We start from the raw sequence: 26,337 nt of genomic DNA, 5'->3' as shown, positions 1-26,337 counted from the left end.
ATCACTCTGGATGAACTGCAGAGCTCTACAGCTGAGGTGGGAGACTCTGTCCATAGGACAACAATCAGTCGTATATTGCACAAATCTGGCCTTTATGGAAGAGTGGCAAGAAGAAAGCCATTTCTTAAAGATATCCATAAAAAGTGTCGTTTAAAGTTTGCCACAAGCCACTTGGGAGACACACCAAACATGTGGAAGAAGGTGCTCCGGTCAGATGAAACCAAAATTGAACTTTTTGGCAACAATGCAAAACGTTATGTTTGGCGTAAAAGCAACACAGCTGAACACACCATCCCCACTGTCAAACATGGTGGTGGCAGCATCATGGTTTGGGCCTGCTTTTCTTGAGCAGGGACGGGGAAGATGGTTAAAATTGATGGGAAGATGGATGGAGCCAAATACAGGACCATTCTGGAAGAAAACCTGATGGAGTCTGCAAAAGACCTGAGACTGGGACGGAGATTTGTCTTCCAACAAGACAATGATCCAAAACATAAAGCAAAATCTACAATGGAATGGTTCAAAAATAAACATATCCAGGTGTTAGAATGGCCAAGTCAAAGTCCAGACCTGAATCCAATCGAGAATCTGTGGAAAGAACTGAAAACTGCTGTTCACTGTTCAGCATGCAGCATGTAGCACAGCAGCACAGCAGCACAGCAGCACAGCAGCATGTAGCACAGCAGCACAGCAGCACAGCAGCATGTAGCACAGCAGCATAGCAGCACAGCAGCACAGCAGCACAGCAGCATGCAGCAGCACAGCAGCACAGCAGCACAGCAGCATGCAGCACAGCAGCATGTAGCACAGCAGCATGCAGCACAGCAGCATGTAGCACAGCAGCATGCAGCACAGCAGCATGTAGCACAGCAGCACAGCAGCATGCAGCACAGCAGCATGCAGCACAGCAGCATGTAGCACAGCAGCATGCAGCACAGCAGCATGCAGCACAGCAGCATGTAGCACAGCAGCATGCAGCAGCACAGCAGCACAGCAGCATGCAGCACAGCAGCACAGCAGCATGTAGCACAGCAGCAGAGCAGCACAGCAGCATGTAGCACAGCAGCACAGAAGCACAGCAGCATGTAGCACAGCAGCACAGCAGCACAGCAGCACAGCAGCACAGCAGCACGCAGCACAGCAGCACACCAGCATGCAGCACAGCAGCATGCAGCACAGCAGCATGCAGCACAGCAGCATGCAACACAGCAGCATGCAGCACAGCAGCATGCAGCACAGCAGCATGTAACACAGCAGCACAGCAGCACAGCAGCACAGCAGCACAGCAGCATGTAGCACAGCAGCACAGCAGCACAGCAGCATGTCGCACAGCAGCACAGCAGCATGTAGCACAGCAGCATGCAGCAGCATGTCGCACAGCAGCACAGCAGCATGTAGCACAGCAGCACAGCAGCATGCAGCACAGCAGCATGCAGCATAGCAGCACAGCAGCACAGCAGCACAGCAGCACAGAAGCATGCAGCACAGCAGCATGTAGCACAGCAGCACAGCAGCATGTAGCACAGCAGCACAGCAGCACAGCAGCACAGCAGCATGCAGCACAGCAGCATGTAGCACAGCAGCACAGCAGCATGCAGCATGTAGCACAGCAGCACAGCAGCACAGCAGCATGTAGCACAGCAGCACAGCAGCACAGCAGCATGTAGCACAGCAGCACAGCAGCACAGCAGCACAGCAGCACAGCAGCACAGCAGCATGCAGCAGCACAGCAGCACAGCAGCACAGCAGCATGCAGCACAGCAGCATGTAGCACAGCAGCATGCAGCACAGCAGCATGTAGCACAGCAGCATGCAGCACAGCAGCATGTAGCACAGCAGCATGCAGCAGCACAGCAGCACAGCAGCATGCAGCACAGCAGCACAGCAGCATGTAGCACAGCAGCAGAGCAGCACAGCAGCATGTAGCACAGCAGCACAGAAGCACAGCAGCATGTAGCACAGCAGCACAGCAGCACAGCAGCACAGCAGCACGCAGCACAGCAGCACACCAGCATGCAGCACAGCAGCATGCAGCACAGAAGCACAGCAGCATGTAGCACAGCAGCACAGCAGCACAGCAGCACAGCAGCACGCAGCACAGCAGCACAGCAGCATGCAGCACAGCAGCATGCAGCACAGCAGCATGCAGCACAGCAGCACAGCAGCACGCAGCACAGCAGCACAGCAGCATGCAGCACAGCAGCATGCAGCACAGCAGCATGCAGCACAGCAGCATGCAGCACAGCAGCACAGCAGCACAGCAGCACAGCAGCACAGCAGCACGCAGCACAGCAGCACACCAGCATGCAGCACAGCAGCATGCAGCACAGCAGGATGTAGCACAGCAGCACAGCAGCACAGCAGCACAGCAGCACGCAGCACAGCAGCACACCAGCATGCAGCAAAGCAGCACAGCAGCACAGCAGGATGTAGCAGCACAGCAGCACAGCAGCACAGCATGCATGCAGCATGTAGCACAGCAGGACAGCAGCATGTAGCACAGCAGCACAGCAGCACAGCAGCACAGTAGCACAGCAGCACAGCAGCATGTAGCACAGCAGCACAGCAGCACAGCATGCATGCAGCATGTAGCACAGCAGCACAGCAGCACAGCAGCATACAGCAGCATGTCGCACAGCAGCACAGCAGCATGTAGCACAGCAGCACAGCAGCATGCAGCACAGCAGCATGCAGCATAGCAGCACAGCAGCACAGCAGCACAGCAGCACAGAAGCATGCAGCACAGCAGCATGTAGCACAGCAGCACAGCAGCATGTAGCACAGCAGCACAGCAGCACAGCAGCACAGCAGCATGCAGCACAGCAGCATGTAGCACAGCAGCACAGCAGCATGCAGCATGTAGCACAGCAGCACAGCAGCACAGCAGCATGTAGCACAGCAGCACAGCAGCACAGCAGCATGTAGCACAGCAGCACAGCAGCACAGCAGCACAGCAGCACAGCAGCACAGCAGCACAGCAGCACAGCAGCATGCAGCACAGCAGCATGTAGCACAGCAGCATGCAGCACAGCAGCATGTAGCACAGCAGCATGCAGCACAGCAGCATGTAGCACAGCAGCATGCAGCAGCACAGCAGCACAGCAGCATGCAGCACAGCAGCACTGCAGCATGTAGCACAGCAGCAGAGCAGCACAGCAGCATGTAGCACAGCAGCACAGAAGCACAGCAGCATGTAGCACAGCAGCACAGCAGCACAGCAGCACAGCAGCACGCAGCACAGCAGCACACCAGCATGCAGCACAGCAGCATGCAGCACAGCAGCATGCAGCACAGCAGCATGTAACACAGCAGCACAGCAGCACAGCAGCACAGTAGCACAGCAGCACAGCAGCATGTAGCACAGCAGCACAGCATGCATGCAGCATGTAGCACAGCAGCACAGCAGCACAGCAGCATGCAGCAGCATGTCGCACAGCAGCACAGCAGCACAGCAGCACAGCAGCACAGTAGCACAGCAGCACAGCAGCACAGTAGCACAGCAGTACAGCAGCATGTAACACAGCAGCACAGCAGCATGCAGCAGCACAGCAGCACAGCAGCACAACAGCACAGCAGCACAGCAGCACAGCAGCATGCAGCACAGCAGCACAGCAGCATGTAGCACAGCAGCACAGCAGCACAGCAGCACAGCAGCATGTTCCCTCAGGGTTAAGTTTGAGCTGTATGGCAGCCGCTGAAACTCGCCCTTGGTGGTGCCTTGCTAACGGCGATGACTCGTCAGTGAGTGTGTCCCTGTCCCATCCAGTGCCAAGACAGTTTGGTTAATTAAATGAACTCTCGCTCAGGCCTTCCTTCCCGTGCCAGCTGTAACATGCTGCACTTAAAGGGAACCCGCGGGATGCCGTGACCACCACATCCTCACCGTGTTAAAGGGACTCACGTTCTGATGGCAGAGAGAAACAGAGGGGGTATCCCAAATGGAAACCTATTCGCTTTTGTACAATTATTTTGTCCTGGTAGTCAAAAGTAGTGCATTATAGAGGGAATTAGGGCCCTGTTCAAAAGTAGTGCATCATAGAGGGAATTAGGGCCCTGTTCAAAAGTAGTGCATTATAGAGGGAATTAGGGCCCTGTTCAAAAGTAGTGCATTATAGAGGGAATTAGGGCCCTGTTCAAAATGTGTGCATTATAGAGGGAATTAGGGCCCTGTTCAAAAGTAGTGCATTATAGAGGGAATTAGGGCCCTGTTCAAAATGTGTGCATTATAGAGGGAATTAGGGCCCTGTTCAAAAGTAGTGCATTATAGAGGGAATTAGGGCCCTGTTCAAAATGTGTGCATTATAGAGGGAATTAGGGCCCTGTTCAAAAGTAGTGCATTATAGAGGGAATTAGGGCCCTGTTCAAAATGTGTGCATTATAGAGGGAATTAGGGCCCTGTTCAAAAGTAGTGCATTATAGAGGGAATTAGGGCCCTGTTCAAAAGTAGTGCATTATAGAGGGAATTAGGGCCCTGTTCAAAAGTAGTGCATCATAGAGGGAATTAGGGCCCTGTTCAAAAGTAGTGCATTATAGAGGGAATTAGGGCCCTGTTCAAAAGTAGTGCATTATATAGGGAATTTGGGCCCTGTTCAAAAGTAGTGCATTATAGAGGGAATTAGGGCCCTGTTCAAAAGTAGTGCATCATAGAGGGAATTAGGGCCCTGTTCAAAAGTAGTGCATTATAGAGGGAATTAGGGCCCTGTTCAAAAGTAGTGCATTATAGAGGGAATTAGGGCCCTGTTCAAAAGTAGTGCATCATAGAGGGAATTAGGGCCCTGTTCAAAAGTAGTGCATTATAGAGGGAATTAGGGCCCTGTTCAAAAGTAGTGCATTATATAGGGAATTAGGGCCCTGTTCAAAATGTGTGCATTATATAGGGAATTAGGGCCCTGTTCAAAAGTAGTGCATTATAGAGGGAATTAGGGCCCTGTTCAAAAGTAGTGCATTATAGAGGGAATTAGGGCCCTGTTCAAAAGTAGTGCATTATAGAGAGAATTAGGGCCCTGTTCAAAATGTGTGCATTGTGTAGTGAATAAGGTGCTATGTGGGATGCCCCCTATGACAGCATAGGCCTACAGTGAATAGCAGAGGGAGGAGAACATAAACTAGTACATTGATGTCAGAGCACGGAGAGAATGAGCATACCTGCCTACTAAAGCAGGGAGAGAATGAGCATACCTGCCTACTAAAGCAGGGAGAGAATGAGCATACCTGCCTACTAAAGCAGGGAGAGAATGAGCATACCTGCCTACTAAAGCAGGGGAAAAAAACGGATTCTGAGGCTGATGAGGTATTCAGAGTGGTCGTTCTGTCACTGTATGTGTGGTGTCTGTCCAAAAGGTGTCTGTCCAAAAGGTGTCTGTCCAAAGGGTGTCTGTCCAAAGGGTGTCTGTCCAAAAGGTGTCTGTCCAAAAGGTGTCTGTCCAAAAGGTGTCTGTCCAAAGGGTGTCTGTCCAAAAGGTGTCTGTCCAAAAGGTGTCTGTCCAAAGGGTGTCTGTCCAAAAGGTGTCTGTCCAAAAGGTGTCTGTCCAAAAGGTGTCTGTCCAAAAGGTGTCTGTCCAAAAGGTGTCTGTCCAAAAGGTGTCTGTCCAAAGGGTGTCTGTCCAAAAGGTGTCTGTCCAAAAGGTGTCTGTCCAAAAGGTGTCTGTCCAAAAGGTGTCTGTCCAAAGGGTGTCTGTCCAAAAGGTGTCTGTCCAAAAGGTGTCTGTCTGTCCAAAGGGTGTCTGTCCAAAAGGTGTCTGTCCAAAGGGTGTCTGTCCAAAAGGTGTCTGTCCAAAGGGTGTCTGTCCAAAGGGTGCCTGTCCAAAGGGTGTCTGTCCAAAAGGTGTCTGTCCAAAGGGTGTCTGTCCAAAAGGTGTCTGTCCAAAAGGTGTCTGTCCAAAGGGTGCCTGTCCAAATGGTGTCTGTCCAAAAGGTGTCTGTCCAAAGGGTGCCTGTCCAAAAGGTGTCTGTCCAAAAGGTGTCTGTCCAAAGGGTGCCTGTCCAAAGGGTGTCTGTCCAAAGGGGTTGTGAATAAAATAAGAACACAGAAAGAAGAAGGAGTGCAGGTGCTATGCTACATCGGCAACTTGTGGCCTCATGTGGTTCTTTGTATGAGGGTCTCACCTTGTCAAACCAAGTCTAAGGGTATATAAGATGTATTGTGGAACGGGTGAGCTGCTTTCAGGTAATATAGAGTAATTACACACGTATTACACTGTCTTGTACATTGAGGGGAATTATGGTTTTAATGACGGAATATAATCATCGTGTGTTGTGTGTGTGTGTAGTACGTGTAAACCCATGAATACTCACGTATATATATGAATGTATTCAGAGACATATATTTATGGCATAATGGTATGTATGGATACATGCTTCCATTGAAACACAATCAATAATATGGAAAACATTTATCGACGCCTCTGTCAAGAAAAAAAAAACTTATTACACAGTTTGGAAGAAACCATTTTGAAATCCCTTTTAAAGGAACGACGAACGCACAGCACAGCACAGGCTGATGAGCTGGTGGAGGAAACTCCACTCCGTCCAGGCAGCGCGTCTTTCCTTCCTTATCGTAATAGGCATGCTCAGCAGAAGGGCTGTGCAGTTCTCTCGGCGACTGAAGCTGGGCGCAGGGGAACTGCAACGGCCGCGCCAGGCATCTTCCAGGTAGGATGCGTATCTCTGTCGTTTCGCGTTTATAATGATCTCGCAAATATTTATGCATTTTTTATACTCTGATAATGCTTTGCCATGCAGATATAATTTTTCAGGGGAGGGGCTGTCTATTTTTGCTTCACGTACACGGTAGCGCAGGGTGGCTGTGTGGGTCTTGGTAAACACACACAGTCAGCTAAGACGCATCTGCAAACCTTATAATTAACGGCGCTTTAAACTTGCACACACGGAACATGTTCAGCCTTCGATTGATCAACGTTAAACAGCGATTGATGGCGCGATGTGAATATGTATTTGATGACATGGTGGGGTGTATTTTTTAGGGAGACGTGTAAAATTGCAATGGGGTTATAATTTGGCTAACGACCGTTGTTAATGCACTACCGTTCACTACATTTTTAACTTAGTGTGTGTGCACGTATATACCTTTTTTTTCATAGGCGCTAGTATATACCTGCAGTAACCTAGCCTGCTGCGTAAAGCAATGTTTTGTATTGTATGGGAGTGCAAAGCTGACTTGAGAAATCATTCTTAACAGTCAATTATATGTAGGCTGTACCATCTAACACTGCAGTATAGCAAGGCTCTATAGCTAACCATAATGTACCTATCTAGTCTACATAGTAACAGGAATAATCAGTTATTGATAGGCAGTGGCGGCTTCTCTGTTTCAGACGGTTATGCCTTTATAGAGGCAGGTTGAATCATATATGAAAATAAGCGTAATGCATATGTTATTTGTTTTTGTATATATCCAGGACAAGGTCCAAACGTGGTATTCAACTTATGGTTCAACTTAGATAGCAAAGTTCAGACACTAGCCTAAGTCATGGGTCAAAATTCAGACACTAGCTTAAGTCATGGGTCAAAGTTCAGACACTAGCTTAAGTCATGGGTCAAAGTTCAGACACTAGCTTAAGTCATAGGTCCGAAATACAGGACATTTAAAAAACAACACAGGATAAAGTGTCTGTCTTACTTTCAGGTCTTTTTAGATATCCATCATTAGCACAGAGGTAGGCTGCATGGTGTTGCAAAGGCTGCTTTCCTATTTGCATTGGTCAAAAGAAGTGTACTATATCGGGAAAAGGTGTCAATAGGGATGCAGGCTGGTGTTGGTTGCATGGTTTTTCTGCACGGTGTTGCTGCACGGTGTCACAGTGCACTACTTACTACCTGACTACTCAGGGGAGGGAGGGAGGGGAGGGGAGGGGGGAGGGAAATGAAGGGAGGGGTAGAGGGGAAGGGAGGGAAGGATGGGGAGGAGGGAGGGATGGAGGGGGAGAGGGAGGGAGGGGGAGATAGGGAGGGAGGGAGAAGAGAGGGAGGGAGGGGGAGATAGGGAGGGAGGGAGAAGAGAGGGAGGGAGGGGGAGATAGGGAGGGAGGGAGAAGAGAGGGAGAAGAAAGGGAGGGAGAAGAGAGGAGGGGTGGGAGAGGAAGGGAGGGAGGGGAAATTAGGGGAGATGAGGGGAGAAGAGGAGAGGAAGAGGTGTGAGCCAGATCAACAGCAGACAGAATCTCTGATGTGGTTTCAACAACCTCAGCATTGCCATTTTTCCTTGCATGCGTTGAATCAGTCAGGGTATTAGTCTTGTGAGTCGGTGTGTGACTGTTTGTCATTGCAGTTGCTGCTGGAGCCTACAAGGAGGCACATGTGCGCATTCCAAATGACACCCCATTCCCTATATAGTGCTCTACATTTGACCAGAGCCCTGTGGGAATAGGGTGCCATTTTGGATACATCCTGGAGACACATGTGCCCAAGTGCTTCTTTTATGGTTTCCACTGGTGACCTTGCTCAAAGATGAACCATATTGGCCTTAGTCAAAAGTGATACACTATATAGGGGACAGGGTGCCATTTCGGATACCGACACTGAATGGTTTCAGTAGCCACCTTCTTCATCTTCTCCAAACTATTTTTCTGTCTGTACAGTTTGTTTGGTCTACGGGTTTTCTTCACCATGGCAACAGAGAGAGTCATAGAGCACGTGCTTTTCATCTACTGTGTCAATTTTAGTTGCCATATTCACTAGCATCCTGTCCGAGGGGTGTGCTTGTACATCAAGCTGCCTCACTACTGGAACAGGAGAAGGGAGTTCTGCCCCTATGGACTATTCTATGCTCGGACAAGGCTTAGGTTACCTATATTCAGACCTCTACAATGCTCCTGCATGGTGTGCTAGTTCCAAAATGAAACCCTTAAGGAAATATTTTGTAGGTTATTGTAGAGAGGCAGGCAGCAGGTGCTTCAACTGTTTGACACAACACACAAGGAGCCTGGAGTCATCAAAGGGGCTATGGGTTATTCTAGGCGTTAGAGGTTCTAAACGTTATTATAAACTGGGTGGTTCCAGCCCTGAATGCTGATTGGCTGACAGCCTTGGTATATCAGACCGTATACCACGGGTATGACAAAACATGTATTTTTACTGCTCTAATTACGTTGCTAATCAGATTATAATAGCAGTAAGGCACCTCGTGGGTTTGTGGTACATGTTCAATATACTACGGCTAAGGGCGTGTTGTGTTGTGCCTAAGAACAGTCATGGCATATTGGCCATTTGCCACACCCCCTCGGGCCATATTGCTTAATTCTAGATGTTAGAAGTTCTAGACGTTATTCTAGACGTTAGAGGTTCTAGAAAAATATTCTAGACATTAGAGATTATTTTAAGATGTTATTTACTCAATGTTACTATCTCAAGTGCCACCTTTGGGTGTTTACTGAGGACTCATAAGGGGAGTGACATGCCTTTCTATTTACTATATAGTCCTCTATGGGCCCTGGTCAATGTAGTGCACTATAATAGGGAATGCGGTGCCATTTGTGATGTATACAAGGTTTTTAAATGATGTTTAATGTCCGAAGGTCAAATTGAGGTCAAGAGAATATGCTGGAATATAAATAGAAATTAAGAAAGTGTGAAATGATGTGGATGGACATTTATGTGAAGTATCATTATTCTCTTTACAGTGCACTACTTTTGACCAGGGCCCATAGTGGTTAAAGTAGTGCACTATATGGGGAATAGTGTGCTATTTGGGATGCATGCACAGATTTATTCACATAATTGTAAGAACTACTATCAGGAACCGGCCCCCCATAGGCTTACCACAACATTTCAAGGTTAAATGTTTCTCCATACTATGACTATATTATCAAACATTAAACACACATGGCAATAGTAGAATTACCGAACCCTGACTACCCTTTCGCCCCACAAACTATGCCATTTACTTGACTTGTTTATAACGAGCAACTAGACTTTATCCGCATCCCAAATAGCACCCTATTCCCTGTATAGTACACTACTTTTGACCAGAGCCTCTATAGTACACTACATTTGACCAGGGCCCATTAGCCTTTGTGTTGACGTCCTACTGAAAGTGCTAAAGTTTCCACGGACATCTGTTACTGACTACCCAACTACATTGAATTTGAAATTGTGTGCATTTGTGTAAGCGAATGAATGATGTGCTGTATGTGTCAGCTAGTTTTATGGCAAAGGGACAGCTGTTTTGAACAAGCAGATTAAAGGAGACATCTGGGATTTATACATCCTGTTTTGGACTTTTAAATTAATGATATATAGCCATCGATTCTTTATGAATTTGAGAGGGGTTGCATTTTTTGTCAGCCTCATCCCTCAAGCGGCAGGGTTTCCATTTTGTTTTTGTTTGAATCCCAGATTGTCCCTTTAATGGGTTTGCATTGCAGGGGTCCTCAAGCCATTTCTGTGGACACTCATCCAGGGAGGGTCGTTTTTTTGTTCCAGTCCTGCACTAACATACCTGATACAAGTCATCACCAAACCATATTTGTTGAATCGGCAGGGTAGCCTAGTGGTTAGCGCGTTGGACTAGTAACCGGAAGGTTGCAAGTTCAAACCCCTGAGCTGACAAGGTACAAATCTGTTGTTCTGCCCCTGAACAGGCAGTTAACCCACTGTTCCTAGGCCGCCATTGAAAATAAGAATTTGTTCTTAACTGACTTGCCTAGTTAAATAAAGGTAAAATAAAAAATCCAGTGTGTTTAGTACAAGGTTGGAAGGTAAATGTGCTTCCCTTAAAGGGTGAATGGGTGAGAGAGCTACAGTAACCTGTTCCTGTGTCGGCCTGGTCAAGGAGGAGACTCAACGCATCATAAATAACTACTCATTGTTATTTGTAGAGTCAGTCACAATTTACCCATTGTATGTACATCACGGTTTCTGATTCTCTCTCTATAATGTCTTATTGTGTCGTTTTAAAGGGGGCCTTATTCTGTTAAAGGAATCTTAGTTATTCAATTCTTGGTAACACTTAAAATCTGCAGTTGCTACATCAATTTGTTGACCTGTAAATAAATGATATGTACCCATGGATTCATGTAGAATATAGCTTATAAATGAACTTAGTTTATTTGTCGTACCCCATCAGAACCCAAAATATACATTTTTTTTACCTCCAGTGTTTGTAAACAAAGTAAATGTCAATAAACACTGTCATTTTGATATCATAGATGGTCAGGCCTTGCATCCATAGTGAACAGCTTGACGTACAAGTACACCCCCTGGACAGGACATTAGTGTATCGCAGGGCCTTACCCTCAATCAATCTCCTCAATGCTGAGTGCCAAGCAGAGAAGCATCGGGGTCCCATTTTTACAGTCTTTGGTATGACTTGGCCAGGGATCGAACTACCAACTTTCCAATCTCAGGGCAAACACACTAACCACAAGGCCACTGATCTGTTTAAAGGGATAGTCCACCCAAATGACACAATAACATGGTTTCCTTGACCTATAAGCAGTCTATGGACCAGGTAAGACAGCAATCAATGGTTTGGTTTTGTTTACCTGGCGCCTGTCTTCCAAATGCTATCTTAAACCAACATGTAATTTAGTAATTTAGGGGAACTAGCCCTTTAAAATTGCACTTAAACCTGTGTAGCAATAACATAATTACATCAGTAATTTAGCATCAATGTTGTTAGTAGTAATCACAGCGCACAGAGCAATTATTTCTTCTTCATCATCTTCTGGGTACCTAAAACACCTAGTCTATCTGCCTGGAGAGTCAACGGAAAGGAGTTTACAGTAGGAGTTTACATACAGTAGGAGTTTACATACAGTAGGATGTTCCAAAGGGCACCCAAATGCACTTACCTTCCACCAGAGCTCTTTTTGTTTGTAATTTTATTTAACTGGGCAAGTGGGTTAAGAACAAATTCTTATTTTACAATGACAGCCTACCCCGGCCAAACCCTAACGATGCTGGGCCAATTGTGCGGCGCCCTATGGGACTCCCAATTACGGTCGGTTGTGATACAGCCTGGAATCGAACCAGAGTCTGTAGTGATGCCTCTTGCACTGAGATGCAGTGCCTTAGACCGCTGCACCACTTGGGCTAGATTAAAAGTGTATTCTAACTCAGTGTTAGTCTGGCCAGGCACTCATATGGCCTATGACTCGACATTTGTCCATTGAATGCCGACTTTTTCATGAAAACTGAATGGCAAAGCCACTAATCACGTCCAAACCTGATAATCAGCATGCTAATGTGTGCAAAGCCTTTGATCACAGAATGGATGCTTTATAAGCCCTGCCACTGTCATCTCCAGGCAGGCTGAGTCTGTGATGGGCACTAATTAATACAATGTGTTCAGAAAGTATTCAGACCCCTTCTCTTTTTACACATTTTGTTACGTTACAGCTTTCAATCTACACACAATACCCCATAATGACAAAGCGAAAACAGGTTTTTACACATTTATGCAAAGTTATTACAAATAAAAACAGAAATACCTTATTTACATAAGTATTCAGACCCTTTGCTATGACACTGGAAATTGAGCTCAGGTGCATCCTGTTTCCATTGATCATCCTTGAGAAGTTTCTACAACTTAATTGGAGTCCGCCTGTGGTAAATTCAATTGATTGGACATTGGAAAGGCACACACCTGTCTATATAAGGTCCCACAGTTGACCTTGCATGTCAGAGCAATTATCAAGCCATGAGGTCGAAGGAATTGGCCGTAGAGCTCCAAGACAGGATTGTGTCGAGGCACAGATCTGGGGAAGGGTACCAAAAAATGCCTGCAGCATTGAAGGTCCCCAAGAACACAGTGGCCTAGTAGTTGGGAACCACCAAGACTCTTTCTAGAGCTGGCCGCTTGGCCAAACTGAGCAATCGTGGGAGAAGGGCCTTGGTCAGGGAGGTGACCAAGAACCCCATGGTCTCTCTGACAGTGCCCCAGAGTTCCTCTGTGGAGATGGGAGAACCTTCCAGAAGGAATTTCATCTCTGCAGCAATCTACCAATCAGGCCTTTATGGTAGAGCGGCCAGACGGAAGCCACCCCTCAGTAAAAGGCACATGACAACCCGCTTGGAGTTTGACAAAAGACACCAAAAGGACTCTCAGACCACGAGAAACAAGATTATCTGGTCTGATGAAACCAAGATTGAACTCTTTGGCCTGAATGCCAAGAGTCACGTCTGGAGGAAACCTGGCACCATCCCTATGTTGAAGCATGGTGGTGGCAGCATCATGCTGTGGGGATGTTTTTCAGCGGCAGGGACTGGGAGACTAGTCAGGATCGAGGGAAATATGAATGGAGCAAAGTACAGAGATCCTTGATGAAAACCTGCTCCAGAGCACTCAGGACCTACGACTGGGGCGACAGTTCATCTTCCAACAGGACAACGACCCAAAGCACGCAGCCAAGACAACGCAGGAGTGGCTTCGGGACAAGTCTCTGAATGTCCTTGAGTGGCCCAGCCAGAGCTCTGAGTTGAACCCGATCAAACATCTCTGGAGAGACCTGAAAATAATTGTGCAGCGACGCTCTCCATCCAACCTGACAGAGCTTGAGAGGATCTGCAGAGAAGAATGGGAGTAACTCCCCAAATACAGGTGTGCCAAGCTTGTAGTGTCATACCCAAGAAGACTCAAGGCTGTAATAACTGCCAAAGGGGCTTCAATGTACTGAGTAAATGGTCTGAATACTTATGAAAATGTTATATTTCTTAAAACCTGTTTTTGCTTCGTCATTATGGGGTATTGCGTGTAAATTTACGAGGGTAAAAAACGATTTAATCAATTTTAGAATAAGGTTGTAACGTCTGAATACTTTCCGAATGCAATGTATTTGCAAGCTGGGCTGTTGAGAGAGAAACACACGTACACCACACATGCAGATACAGTACACACAACCACACCCACAGCCACAGTATAGCCCAGGAATCCTGCAGTGGAAGGCAGTACGAGTTATTTCTGTTGCAAGCTTGAGACGAATTTGTACATTTGAGTTATTTAGCAGAGCGATTTACAATTAGGGGGGGGGGGGGGGTCATTTAAGATACCATTTGAAGTAGGGTAGGGTTTCAGATGTTTTTATAAGCAACTCTGCTATCCTAGCTTCAGGAAATACATGTATAGGATTTAAGGAAATACATTTTCACGTAATTAATTATATTTATTTTAGAAGAGATTCCGTGTTTTAGAAAATTATTGACTTCCGTGAGTTTGATCGTTGTAACTGGGCTGTAACAGGAACACATCTACAAATACAAATAGTCTACTAACCAAATGGCACCCTATTAGTGCACTACTACTGTCCCTAAATAGTGCACTACTTTGAAACCAGGTCCCGTAGGGCTCTGGTCAAAAGTTGTGCACTTAGGGTGCAATTTGGGACGTATCCAGTGACCTCTCTTATCCTGTGAAGTCGCCCCACAGGAACACACTGTGTGACTAATGTGAAATCTGCATGTAAACACATGTATTATTGTGGCTGCCGACCAGGGGAGCTTCATCAGATCTGTTTCCCTTTTCTCCAGCAGCCAACATACTGTTGATCATTTCATACACACAGTACTGTGAAGACATGATCACTTAAGTTGCATCCCAAAATGGCATCCCAAAATGGCACGTGCTCCCTCTATAGGGCACTGCTTTTGACCTGAGCCCTGGTCAATAGTAGTGCACTTTATACTGTAGGGAATAGAATACCATTTGGGACATACTGTAGATGGTCAATAGTAGTGCACTTTTGGGACAGCGCTGACAGAACGTGATCTTCTTCCTGTTTCACTCTCCCTGTTTGTTCTCGCCTTATTTACAGTATAGTGTACCTACATTAGTGTCCCGTACAAGCACTGGGTATCTGTATTTCTGAAGATGAGATGCTAAAAGCTAAACGTTACCTTTTCCCCCGTTTCTCTTCTCCCCATAGTGATGGCCTCTACTGAACAGCTCTGCTCCAGCTCCCACCAGCAGCACTGAGCATAAGAACAGCAGAAACCCCTTCGCCCTCCTGCTGCCAAGCCAGACAGAGAGACACACAGCACCATGTACAGCGTGGACGACCTCCTCATTTCACACGGATACAAATTGCCCAAGACGAGCGTCCCCTGCCCCTCTTCAACTTCATCCGCCTCCGCACCTTGCGAGAAACAGCACCACGTCGCCGCCACGACCGACTGCCACCGTGAAATCCCAGCGGCAGAGAACCAGAGGCCTGGTCGTGTTGGCTCACTGAACGGGTATGAACAGGCAGCAGACAGGGGGGCCTGTGTCTTCAGGAGCAGCAGCAGGCAGGCGCTACTGGCGAAGGTCTACCCCGGCAGCGGGGACAATGAGAGTGGCGGGGAAAGGAACCAAATGAGAAAAGAAGCTGGCGGCGGTAACCTAGGTGACAGCCTAGCACAGCCCCTGGGAGATTCTCTCGCCACGGATAGCGGGTGAGTCCCCCCCCCCCCCCCCCCCCCCACTCCATACCTTCCCTCCCTTTTCCTTTCTCTCCGGGCCCTTCGGCGTTGCATGTAAAGCCGAGCCACTCCGTCTGCACTGCGCAGGAGGGTGTTTTCTTCTGTCTCCTCATTTCCTTCCTTCCAGGGCTGTAGAACGAACACTGAGGCTTCTGCACCACTGTGATATGATCGAATATGAGGTCTGTGCTCCAAATGGCACCCTATTCTCTACATTCCCTATGGTCCTTAGTCAAAAGTAGTGCACTATATAGGGAATAGGGTGCTTTATGCTGTGATATGAGGAATAATGTACAGCTGCCGCCATTCTGCACTGTTGGCTTGTTTACATTGCGATGTGAACCCATGTTTAAAGAGGGCACTCGTCTTTCCATTGGGTCAGTCCACCCCTCCACCACAAGCATCTCTACCAACACACAGACAGGTACACAGCCTAAAGCCCTATGGGCCCTGGTCAAAAGTAGTGCACTAAATAGGTAATAGGATGCCATTTGAGACGCATTCAGTTTATACACTACCACCCAGTGTGTAATATGTATTATCAACACAGACATTAGTGTAAACAGCTCAGGCTCTGTGCACTGTACACACACACTCCGCAGAGTGAGGATTCCTCTGGACAAGTGTGCACATACCCATACACTTGTCCAGAGGAATCCTCACTCTGCAGGGTGTGTGTGCAGTACAGGGCGCCTGAGCTGTTTACAGTGTGGTGGTTGGTTACGCTCTCAAGGCATCACGTACAGTAAGCTTCTCTACCCAGCGTCCTGTGCTGCTGTTTACATGGTCTGGCAATAGGCAATAGGCAGGTCAAGGCAGGCAGAGGTCAGTAATCCAGAGGTGGGGTAAAGGTACAGGTCGGTAGGCAGGCTCAGGGTCAGGGTCAGGCAGAGTGGTCAGGCAGGCGGGCTCAGAGTCAGGGTCAGGCAGAGTGGTCAGGCAGGCGGGCTCAGAGTCAGGGTCAGGCAGAGTGGTCAGGCAGGGGGGCTCAGAGTCAAAACCAGGAGGGTGAGAAAAAGAGAGACTGGGAAAAGCAGGAGCTGAGACACACAACCCCTGGTTGACTTGACAAACAGGATGAACTGGCAACAGACAAACAGAGAACACAGGTATAAATACAGAGGGGATATAATGGGGAAGATGGCCGACACCTGGAGGGGCGTGGAGACAAGCCAAACGAGGTGAAGTTGATCAGGATGTGACTGTATATTGCCAGTTTAGATCATTCACTGAAATAACTCATTGCCAGATAACTGTGATCATTACTTTAGGGTTTTGTTTTATTTTTTTCATAGACACATGATTGTCTGAGTTACATCCAGAAACAAGTGAATTTGCTATTATCACCGTACTGAATGTGGGTGAACAGTATCCCTCTACTCTGTCTACTGTTGAGGTCTAACTTAAATAGCCAGGGTGCAATTTGGGAAGCAACACTTTACTTCATAACAACAGGCCCACTCATATATCTTTATGTACATATATATTTATCCCCTTACACTTGTGTGTATAAGGTAGTAGTTTTGGAATTGTTAGCTAGATTACTTGTTGGTTATTACTGCATTGTCGGAACTAGAAGCACAAGCATTTCGCTACACTCACATTAACATCTGCTAACCATGTGTATGTGAAAAATAAAATTTGATTTTGATTTGATAAAATGTGATTTGATTTGATTTGAGCCACTCTGCCTGCTGTCCATGGGACTGAGCCTGCTGTCCATGGAACTGAGCCTGCTGTCCATGGGACTGAGCCTGCTGTCCATGGGACTGAGCCTGCTGTCTATGGGACTGAGCCTGCTGTCCATGGGACTGAGCCTGCTGTCCATGGGACTGAGCCTGCTGTCCATGGGACTGAGCCTGCTGTCTATGGGACTGAGCCTGCTGTCCATGGGACTGAGCCTGCTGTCCATGGGACTGAGCCTGCTGTCCATGGGACTGAGCCTGCTCTCCATGGGACTGAGCCTGCTGTCTATGGGACTGAGCCTGCTGTCCATGGGACTGAGCCTGCTGTCCATGGGACTGAGCCTGCTGTCCATGGGACTGAGCCTGCTGTCCATGGGACTGAGAGCATGTACAGTGCCTTGCGAAAGTATTCGGCCCCCTTGAACTTTGCGACCTTTTGCCACATTTCAGGCTTCAAAACATGAAGATATAAAACTGTATTTTTTTGTGAAGAATCAACAACAAGTGGGACACAATCATGAAGTGGAACGACATTTATTGGATATTTAAAACTTTTTTAACAAATCAAAAACTGAACAATTGGGCATGCAAAATTATTCAGCCCCCTTAAGTTAATACTTTGTAGCGCCACCTTTTGCTGCGATTACAGCTGTAAGTCGCTTGGGGTATGTCTATCAGTTTTGCACATCGAGAGACTGAAATGTTTTCCCATTCCTCCTTGCAAAACAGCTCGAGCTCAGTGAGGTTGGATGGAGAGCATTTGTGAACAGCAGTTTTCAGTTCTTTCCACAGATTCTCGATTGGATTCAGGTCTGGACTTTGACTTGGCCATTCTAACACCTGGATATGTTTATTTTTGAACCATTCCATTGTAGATTTTGCTTTATGTTTTGGATCATTGTCTTGTTGGAAGACAAATCTCCGTCCCAGTCTCAGGTCTTTTGCAGACTCCATCAGGTTTTCTTCCAGAATGGTCCTGTATTTGGCTCCATCCATCTTCCCATCAATTTTAACCATCTTCCCTGTCCCTGCTGAAGAAAAGCAGGCCCAAACCATGATGCTGCCACCACCATGTTTGACAGTGGGGATGGTGTGTTCAGCTGTGTTGCTTTTACGCCAAACATAACATTTTGCATTGTTGCCAAACAGTTCAATTTTGGTTTCATCTGACCAGAGCACCTTCTTCCACATGTTTGGTGTGTCTCCCAGGTGGCTTGTGGCAAACTTTATACGACACTTTTTATGGATATCTTTAAGAAATGGCTTTCTTCTTGTCACTCTTCCATAAAGGCCAGATTTGTGCAATATACGACTGATTGTTGTCCTATGGACAGAGTTTCCCACCTCAGCTGTAGATCTCTGCAGTTCATCCAGAGTGATCATGGGCCTCTTGGCTGCATCTCTGATCAGTCTTCTCCTTGTATGAGCTGAAAGTTTAGAGGGACGGCCAGGTCTTGGTAGATTTGCAGTGGTCTGATACTCCTTCCATTTCAATATTATCGCTTGCACAGTGCTCCTTGGGATGTTTAAAGCTTGGGAAATCTTTTTGTATCCAAATCCGGCTTTAAACTTCTTCACAACAGTATATCGGACCTGCCTGGTGTGTTCCTTGTTCTTCATGATGCTCTCTGTGCTTTTAACGGACCTCTGAGACTATCACAGTGCAGGTGCATTTATACAGAGACTTTATTACACACAGGTGGATTGTATTCATCATCATTAGTCATTTAGGTCAACATTGGATCATTCAGAGATCCTCACTGAACTTCTGGAGAGAGTTTGCTGCACTGAAAGTAAAGGGGCTGAATAATTTTGCACGCCCAATTTTTCAGTTTTTGATTTGTTAAAAAAGTTTGAAATATCCAATAAATGTCGTTCCACTTCATGATTGTGTCCCACTTGTTGTTGATTCTTCACAAAAAAATACAGTTTTATATCTTTATGTTTGAAGCCTGAAATGTGGCAAAAGGTCGCAAAGTTCAAGGGGGCCGAATACTTTCGCAAGGCACTGTATGAATGTGGCTGACCATGTTACGATAATCAGGTACATCACTCAGCCTGAAGGGACACTCTTTTTTTTATTTGATTATATTTTTTACACAATTAAATTAAATCCTATTTTGGGATCCTCGTAGCATTGGATTAAATGGCTAAGAAATAAGACTAAGGAGTTGTCTGTCCCTGCAAGATAATAAGATAATGTCTTTATTATCCTCGTGGGGTAAATTCTGATTGCGGCTCTGTGCCAAAACATAGACAAGGACACATACAGACAATAACTACAGGTAGAAACAAATGTTCATAAGCAATCAATGACCATCTGTACACTATATACACTATACACATCAGCACAATCTGTCATCTACAATGTCAACTGTACACTATATACACTATACATATCAGCACAATCTGTCATCTACTATGTCAACTGTACACTATATACACTATACACATCAGCACAATCTGTCATCTACTATGTCAACTGTACACTATATACACATCAGCACAATCTGTCATCTACTATGTCAACTGTACACTATATACACATCAGCACAATCTGTCATCTACTATGTCAACTGTACACTATATACACATCAGCACAATCTGTCATCTACAATGTCAACTGTACACTATATACACTATACACATCAGCACAATCTGTCATCTACAATGTCAACTGTACACTATATACACTATACACATCAGCACAATCTGTCATCTACTATGTCAACTGTACACTATATACACATCAGCACAATCTGTCATCTACTATGTCAACTGTACACTATATACACATCAGCACAATCTGTCATCTACAATGTCAACTGTACACTATATACACTATACACATCAGCACAATCTGTCATCTACAATGTCAACTGTACACTATATACACATCAGCACAATCTGTCATCTACTATGTCAACTGTACACTATATACACATCAGCACAATCTGTCATCTACTATGTCAACTGTACACTATATACATCAGCACAATCTGTCATCTACTATGTCAACTGTACACTATATACACATCAGCACAATCTGTCATCTACAATGTCAACTGTACACTATATACACTATACACATCAGCACAATCTGTCATATACTATGTCAACTGTACACTATATACACTATACACATCAGCACAATCTGTCATCTACTATGTCAACTGTACACTATATACACTATACACATCAGCACAATCTGTCATCTACTATGTCAACTGTACACTATATACACATCAGCACAATCTGTCATCTACAATGTCAACTGTACACTATATACACTATACACATCAGCACAATCTGTCATATACTATGTCAACTGTACACTATATACACTATACACATCAGCACAATCTGTCATCTACAATGTCAACTGTACACTATATACACATCAGCACAATCTGTTATCTACTATGTCAACTGTACACTATATACACATCAGCACAATCTGTCATCTACTATGTCAACTGTACACTATATACACTATACACATCAGCACAATCTGTCATCTACTATGTCAACTGTACACTATATACACATCAGCACAATCTGTCATCTACTATGTCAACTGTACACTATATACACATCAGCACAATCTGTCATCTACTATGTCAACTGTACACTGTATACACATCAGCACAATCTGTCATCTACAATGTCAACTGTACACTATATACACATCAGCACAATCTGTCATCTACTATGTCAACTGTACACTATATACACTATACACATCAGCACAATCTGTCATCTACTATGTCAACTGTACACTATATACACATCAGCACAATCTGTCATCTACAATGTCAACTGTACACTATATACACTATACACATCAGCACAATCTGTCATCTACTATGTCAACTGTACACTATATACACATCAGCACAATCTGTCATCTACTATGTCAACTGTACACTATATACACTATACATATCAGCACAATATGTCATCTACTATGTCAACTGTACACTATATACACTATACATATCAGCACAATATGTCATCTACAATGTCAACTGTACACTATATACACATCAGCACAATATGTCATCTACTATGTAATCTGTACACTATATACACTATACATATCAGCACAATATGTCATCTACAATGTCAACTGTACACTATATACACTATACACATCAGCACAATATGTCATCTACTATGTCAACTGTACACTATATACACATCAGCACAATATGTCATCTACTATGTAATCTGTACACTATATACACTATACATATCAGCACAATATGTCATCTACAATGTCAACTGTACACTATATACACTATACATATCAGCACAATATGTCATCTACTATGTCAACTGTACACTATATACACATCAGCACAATATGTCATCTACTATGTCAACTGTACACTATATACACTATACATATCAGCACAATATGTCATCTACAATGTCAACTGTATGCCAGCCCACTGGTGCTGCTTGTGTTTTTTAAAACATCTTTAAAATTAAATTAAATTAATACATTTTTTATAGGGGTGTATCAGCTTCATATTGCGGAAAGAATATTGGTTCCATCAATGTAATTGTCTGCATCATTTCCAATCCCCCATATCTTTTTTGGTAAATATATATATATATATCCATACACGCATGCCTACATATACACATATATACATACACATACCTATATAGACATACATACTTTACTGTTTTAAAGAATATACCTTTATTATTATTCCCCGCAAACCCTACCGCCGATCCCCCAATTGAAGTAAACTAATAAACACTTCGGCTTCTACCTTCAGTTTATACATCTTATACACATTTTACAGACAGTCTATTTTACAATAGTTATTTTTTGTTTGTTCTTAGTCCTTCCTCTGATGTCCATCCAGTTTGATTTCTATTTGTAACTGTGCTATTTCACAACAGTTCTGGACCTATATACATTTTACAGACCCCGTATGTTTTACATTGTTTATCTTGTTATTAGTCCCACCCTTCAGTTCCCTTCAACCTCTCCCATCTATCTCTCAACATCAGCCATTTTGGATTTCTATTTGCCATATATTTTTCAACTGTGCTGTGATGCTTCACAAAAATAATTGAACCTTTCTATTCTCATAGCTTCTACAGATTGTAAATTAAAAATAAACAATTTTGCTAAAATAATAATTATATTATTGATTGATTGACTATGGCTTTTCAAATCACCCAGTATTGCTATCTGCAGCATTAGCTCTAGGTAAATGTTGCAATTCTTCAGCCATTCCTGGACCTGTGACCAAAAACGAGCTACATATGGACAATACCAAAATAAATGATCTAATGACTCTGACTCCTCACAGCAGAATCTGCAGAGCTGGGAAGATTGTATCCCCCATATATATAACATTCTATTAGTTGCAAGAATTTTGTATAGTAATTTAAATTGAAAAATTCAAAGTTTTGCATCCGGCGTTGTTTTGCGTATCAATTCATAAACCATGTGCCATGGAATGGGTACATCCAAAATCTCTTCCCAACTATTTTGCAATTTATATGGCACAGCTGTCAGTTTGTTGGTCCTTAAATGAAATTGGTAAATGTTTTTATTTATCACACTTTTCTTTAACCATTTATGTTCTTTAATACAGGGCCGACATACAAATTCCTTACATAATTCCCCCTTCTACTTGCCTCTTCCATTTTTGTGGTAATGCTGCAATTAATTGGTTGTAATTTTGGGTAGAGCAGACATTTCCATATGTCTGTGTTAGCTGCATGTGTGACATAACTCCACCAGCTGCATTTGTGACATAACTCCACCAGCTGCATGTGTGACATAACTCCACCAGCTGCATTTGTGACATAACTCCACCAGCTGCATGTGTGACATAACTCCACTAGCTGCATGTGTGACATAACTCCACCAGCTGCATTTGTGACATAACTCCACCAGCTGCATTTGTGACATAACTCCACTAGCTGCATGTGTGACATAACTCCACCAGCTGCATGTGTGACATAACTCCACTAGCTGCATTTGTGACATAACTCCACCAGCTGCATTTGTGACATAACTCCACTAGCTGCATGTGTGACATAACTCCACTAGCTGCATGTGTGACATAACTCCACTAGCTGCATGTGTGACATAACTCCACTAGCTGCATTTGTGACATAACTCCACCAGCTGCATGTGTGACATAACTCCACTAGCTGCATGTGTGACATAACTCCACCAGCTGCATTCGTGACATAACTCCACCAGCTGCATTTGTGACATAACTCCACTAGCTGCATGTGTGACATAACTCCACCAGCTGCATTTGTGACATAACTCCACCAGCTGCATGTGTGACATAACTCCACCAGCTGCATTTGTGACATAACTCCACCAGCTGCATTTGTGACATAACTCCACCAGCTGCATGTGTGACATAACTCCACTAGCTGCATGTGTGACATAACTCCACCAGCTGCATTTGTGACATAACTCCACCAGCTGCATGTGTGACATAACTCCACCAGCTGCATTTGTGACATAACTCCACCAGCTGCATGTGTGACATAACTCCACCAGCTGCATGTGTGACATAACTCCACCAGCTGCATTTGTGACATAACTCCACCAGCTGCATGTGTGACATAACTCCACTAGCTGCATGTGTGACATAACTCCACCAGCTGCATTTTTGACATAACTCCACCAGCTGCATGTGTGACATAACTCCACCAGCTGCATTTGTGACATGACTCCACCAGCTGCATGTGTGACATAACTCCACCAGCTGCATTTGTGACATAACTCCACCAGCTGCATGTGTGACATAACTCCACCAGCTGCATGTGTGACATAACTCCACCAGCTGCATTTGTGACATAACTCCACCAGCTGCATGTGTGACATAACTCCACTAGCTGCATGTGTGACATAACTCCACCAGCTGCATGTGTGACATAACTCCACTAGCTGCATTTGTGACATAACTCCACCAGCTGCATTTGTGACATAACTCCACCAGCTGCATGTGTGACATAACTCCACCAGCTGCATTTGTGACATAACTCCACCAGCTGCATTTGTGACATAACTCCACCAGCTGCATGTGTGACATAACTCCACCAGCTTTATGTGTGACATAACTCCACCAGCTGCATTTGTGACATAACTCCACCAGCTGCATGTGTGACATAACTCCACCAGCTGCATTTGTGACATAACTCCACTAGCTGCATGTGTGACATAACTCCACTAGCTGCATGTGTGACATAACTCCACCAGCTGCATTTGTGACATAACTCCACCAGCTGCATGTGTGACATAACTCCACCAGCTGCATTTTTGACATAACTCCACCAGCTGCATTTGTGACATAACTCCACCAGCTGCATTTGTGACATAACTCCACCAGCTGCATTTGTGACATAACTCCACCAGCTGCATTTGTGACATAACTCCACTAGCTGCATGTGTGACATAACTCCACCAGCTGCATTTGTGACATAACTCCACTAGCTGCATTTGTGACATAACTCCACTAGCTGCATGTGTGACATAACTCCACCAGCTGCATTTGTGACATAACTCCACCAGCTGCATTTGTGACATAACTCCACCAGCTGCATGTGTGACATAACTCCACTAGCTGCATTTGTGACATAACTCCACCAGCTGCATTTGTGACATAACTCCACCAGCTGCATTTGTGACATAACTCCACCAGCTGCATTTGTGACATAACTCCACCAGCTGCATGTGTGACATAACTCCACCAGCTGCATGTGTGACATAACTCCACCAGCTGCATGTGTGACATAACTCCACCAGCTGCATGTGTGACATAACTCCACCAGCTGCATGTGTGACATAACTCCACCAGCTGCATGTGTGACATAACTCCACCAGCTGCATTTGTGACATAACTCCACTAGCTGCATGTGTGACATAACTCCACCAGCTGCATTTGTGACATAACTCCACCAGCTGCATTTGTGACATAACTCCACTAGCTGCATGTGTGACATAACTCCACCAGCTGCATTTGTGACATAACTCCACTAGCTGCATTTGTGACATAACTCCACTAGCTGCATGTGTGACATAACTCCACCAGCTGCATTTGTGACATAACTCCACCAGCTGCATTTGTGACATAACTCCACCAGCTGCATGTGTGACATAACTCCACTAGCTGCATTTGTGACATAACTCCACCAGCTGCATGTGTGACATAACTCCACTAGCTGCATGTGTGACATAACTCCACCAGCTGCATTTGTGACATAACTCCACCAGCTGCATTTGTGACATAACTCCACCAGCTGCATTTGTGACATAACTCCACCAGCTGCATTTGTGACATAACTCCACCAGCTGCATTTGTGACATAACTCCACCAGCTGCATTTGTGACATAACTCCACCAGCTGCATTTGTGACATAACTCCACCAGCTGCATTTGTGACATAACTCCACCAGCTGCATGTGTGACATAACTCCACCAGCTGCATGTGTGACATAACTCCACTAGCTGCATGTGTGACATAACTCCACTAGCTGCATTTTTGACATAACTCCACCAGCTGCATTTGTGACATAACTCCACCAGCTGCATGTGTGACATAACTCCACCAGCTGCATGTGTGACATAACTCCACCAGCTGCATGTGTGACATAACTCTACCAGCTGCATTTGTGACATAACTCCACTAGCTGCATTTTTGACATAACTCCACTAGCTGCATGTGGTTGTAAACATTCAGGAGCCTTACCGCCGCTGGGAAAAAGGATAATTTGGCTTCATCTATTTTGGGCCCTGGTGCCTGCCCGGTAACATAGTCCTGAGGGCAATGCATCAAACTCCTGGTGAAGAAGAAGATGTCTCGGGGCCAGCGGTACCTTGTTTGAAGAAGATGTCTCGGGGCCAGCGGTACCTTGTTTGAAGAAGATGTCTCGGGGCCAGCGGTACCTTGTTTGAAGAAGATGTCTCGGGGCCAGCGGTACCTTGTTTGAAGAAGATGTCTCGGGGCCAGCGGTACCTTGTTTGAAGAAGATGTCTCGGGGCCAGCGGTACCTTGTTTGAAGAAGATGTCTCGGGGCCAGCGGTACCTTGTTTGAAGAAGATGTCTCGGGGCCAGCGGTACCTCGTTTGAAGAAGATGTCTCGGGGCCAGCGGTACCTTGTTTGAAGAAGATGTCTCGGGGCCAGCGGTACCTTGTTTGAAGAAGATGTCTGGGGGCCAGCGGTACCTTGTTTGAAGAAGATGTCT

At 45.3% G+C, this 26,337-nt stretch overlaps 1 protein-coding gene across 1 annotated transcript in view; it reads left to right on the top strand.

Moving 5' to 3' along the window:
• The first annotated feature begins 6,476 nt into the window (after positions 1 to 6,476).
• The window catches only part of LOC110531013 (junctional cadherin 5-associated protein), a 32,737-nt gene continuing 12,876 nt past the window's right edge, over positions 6,477 to 26,337 (top strand). Inside the window, exons 1-2 of the mRNA XM_036986477.2 lie at positions 6,477 to 6,651; positions 14,880 to 15,387. Of these exons, the coding sequence (XP_036842372.2) occupies positions 14,996 to 15,387 (392 nt within the window). The 5' untranslated portion in view covers positions 6,477 to 6,651; positions 14,880 to 14,995. The remainder of the gene's footprint in view (positions 6,652 to 14,879; positions 15,388 to 26,337) is intronic.

The sequence above is a fragment of the Oncorhynchus mykiss genome, chromosome 8 (assembly GCF_057628025.1).
Source record: "Oncorhynchus mykiss isolate SJ-2025 chromosome 8, ASM5762802v1, whole genome shotgun sequence".
NCBI lineage: Eukaryota > Metazoa > Chordata > Actinopteri > Salmoniformes > Salmonidae > Oncorhynchus > Oncorhynchus mykiss.
This window is presented reverse-complemented; position numbering and strand designations above follow the sequence as displayed.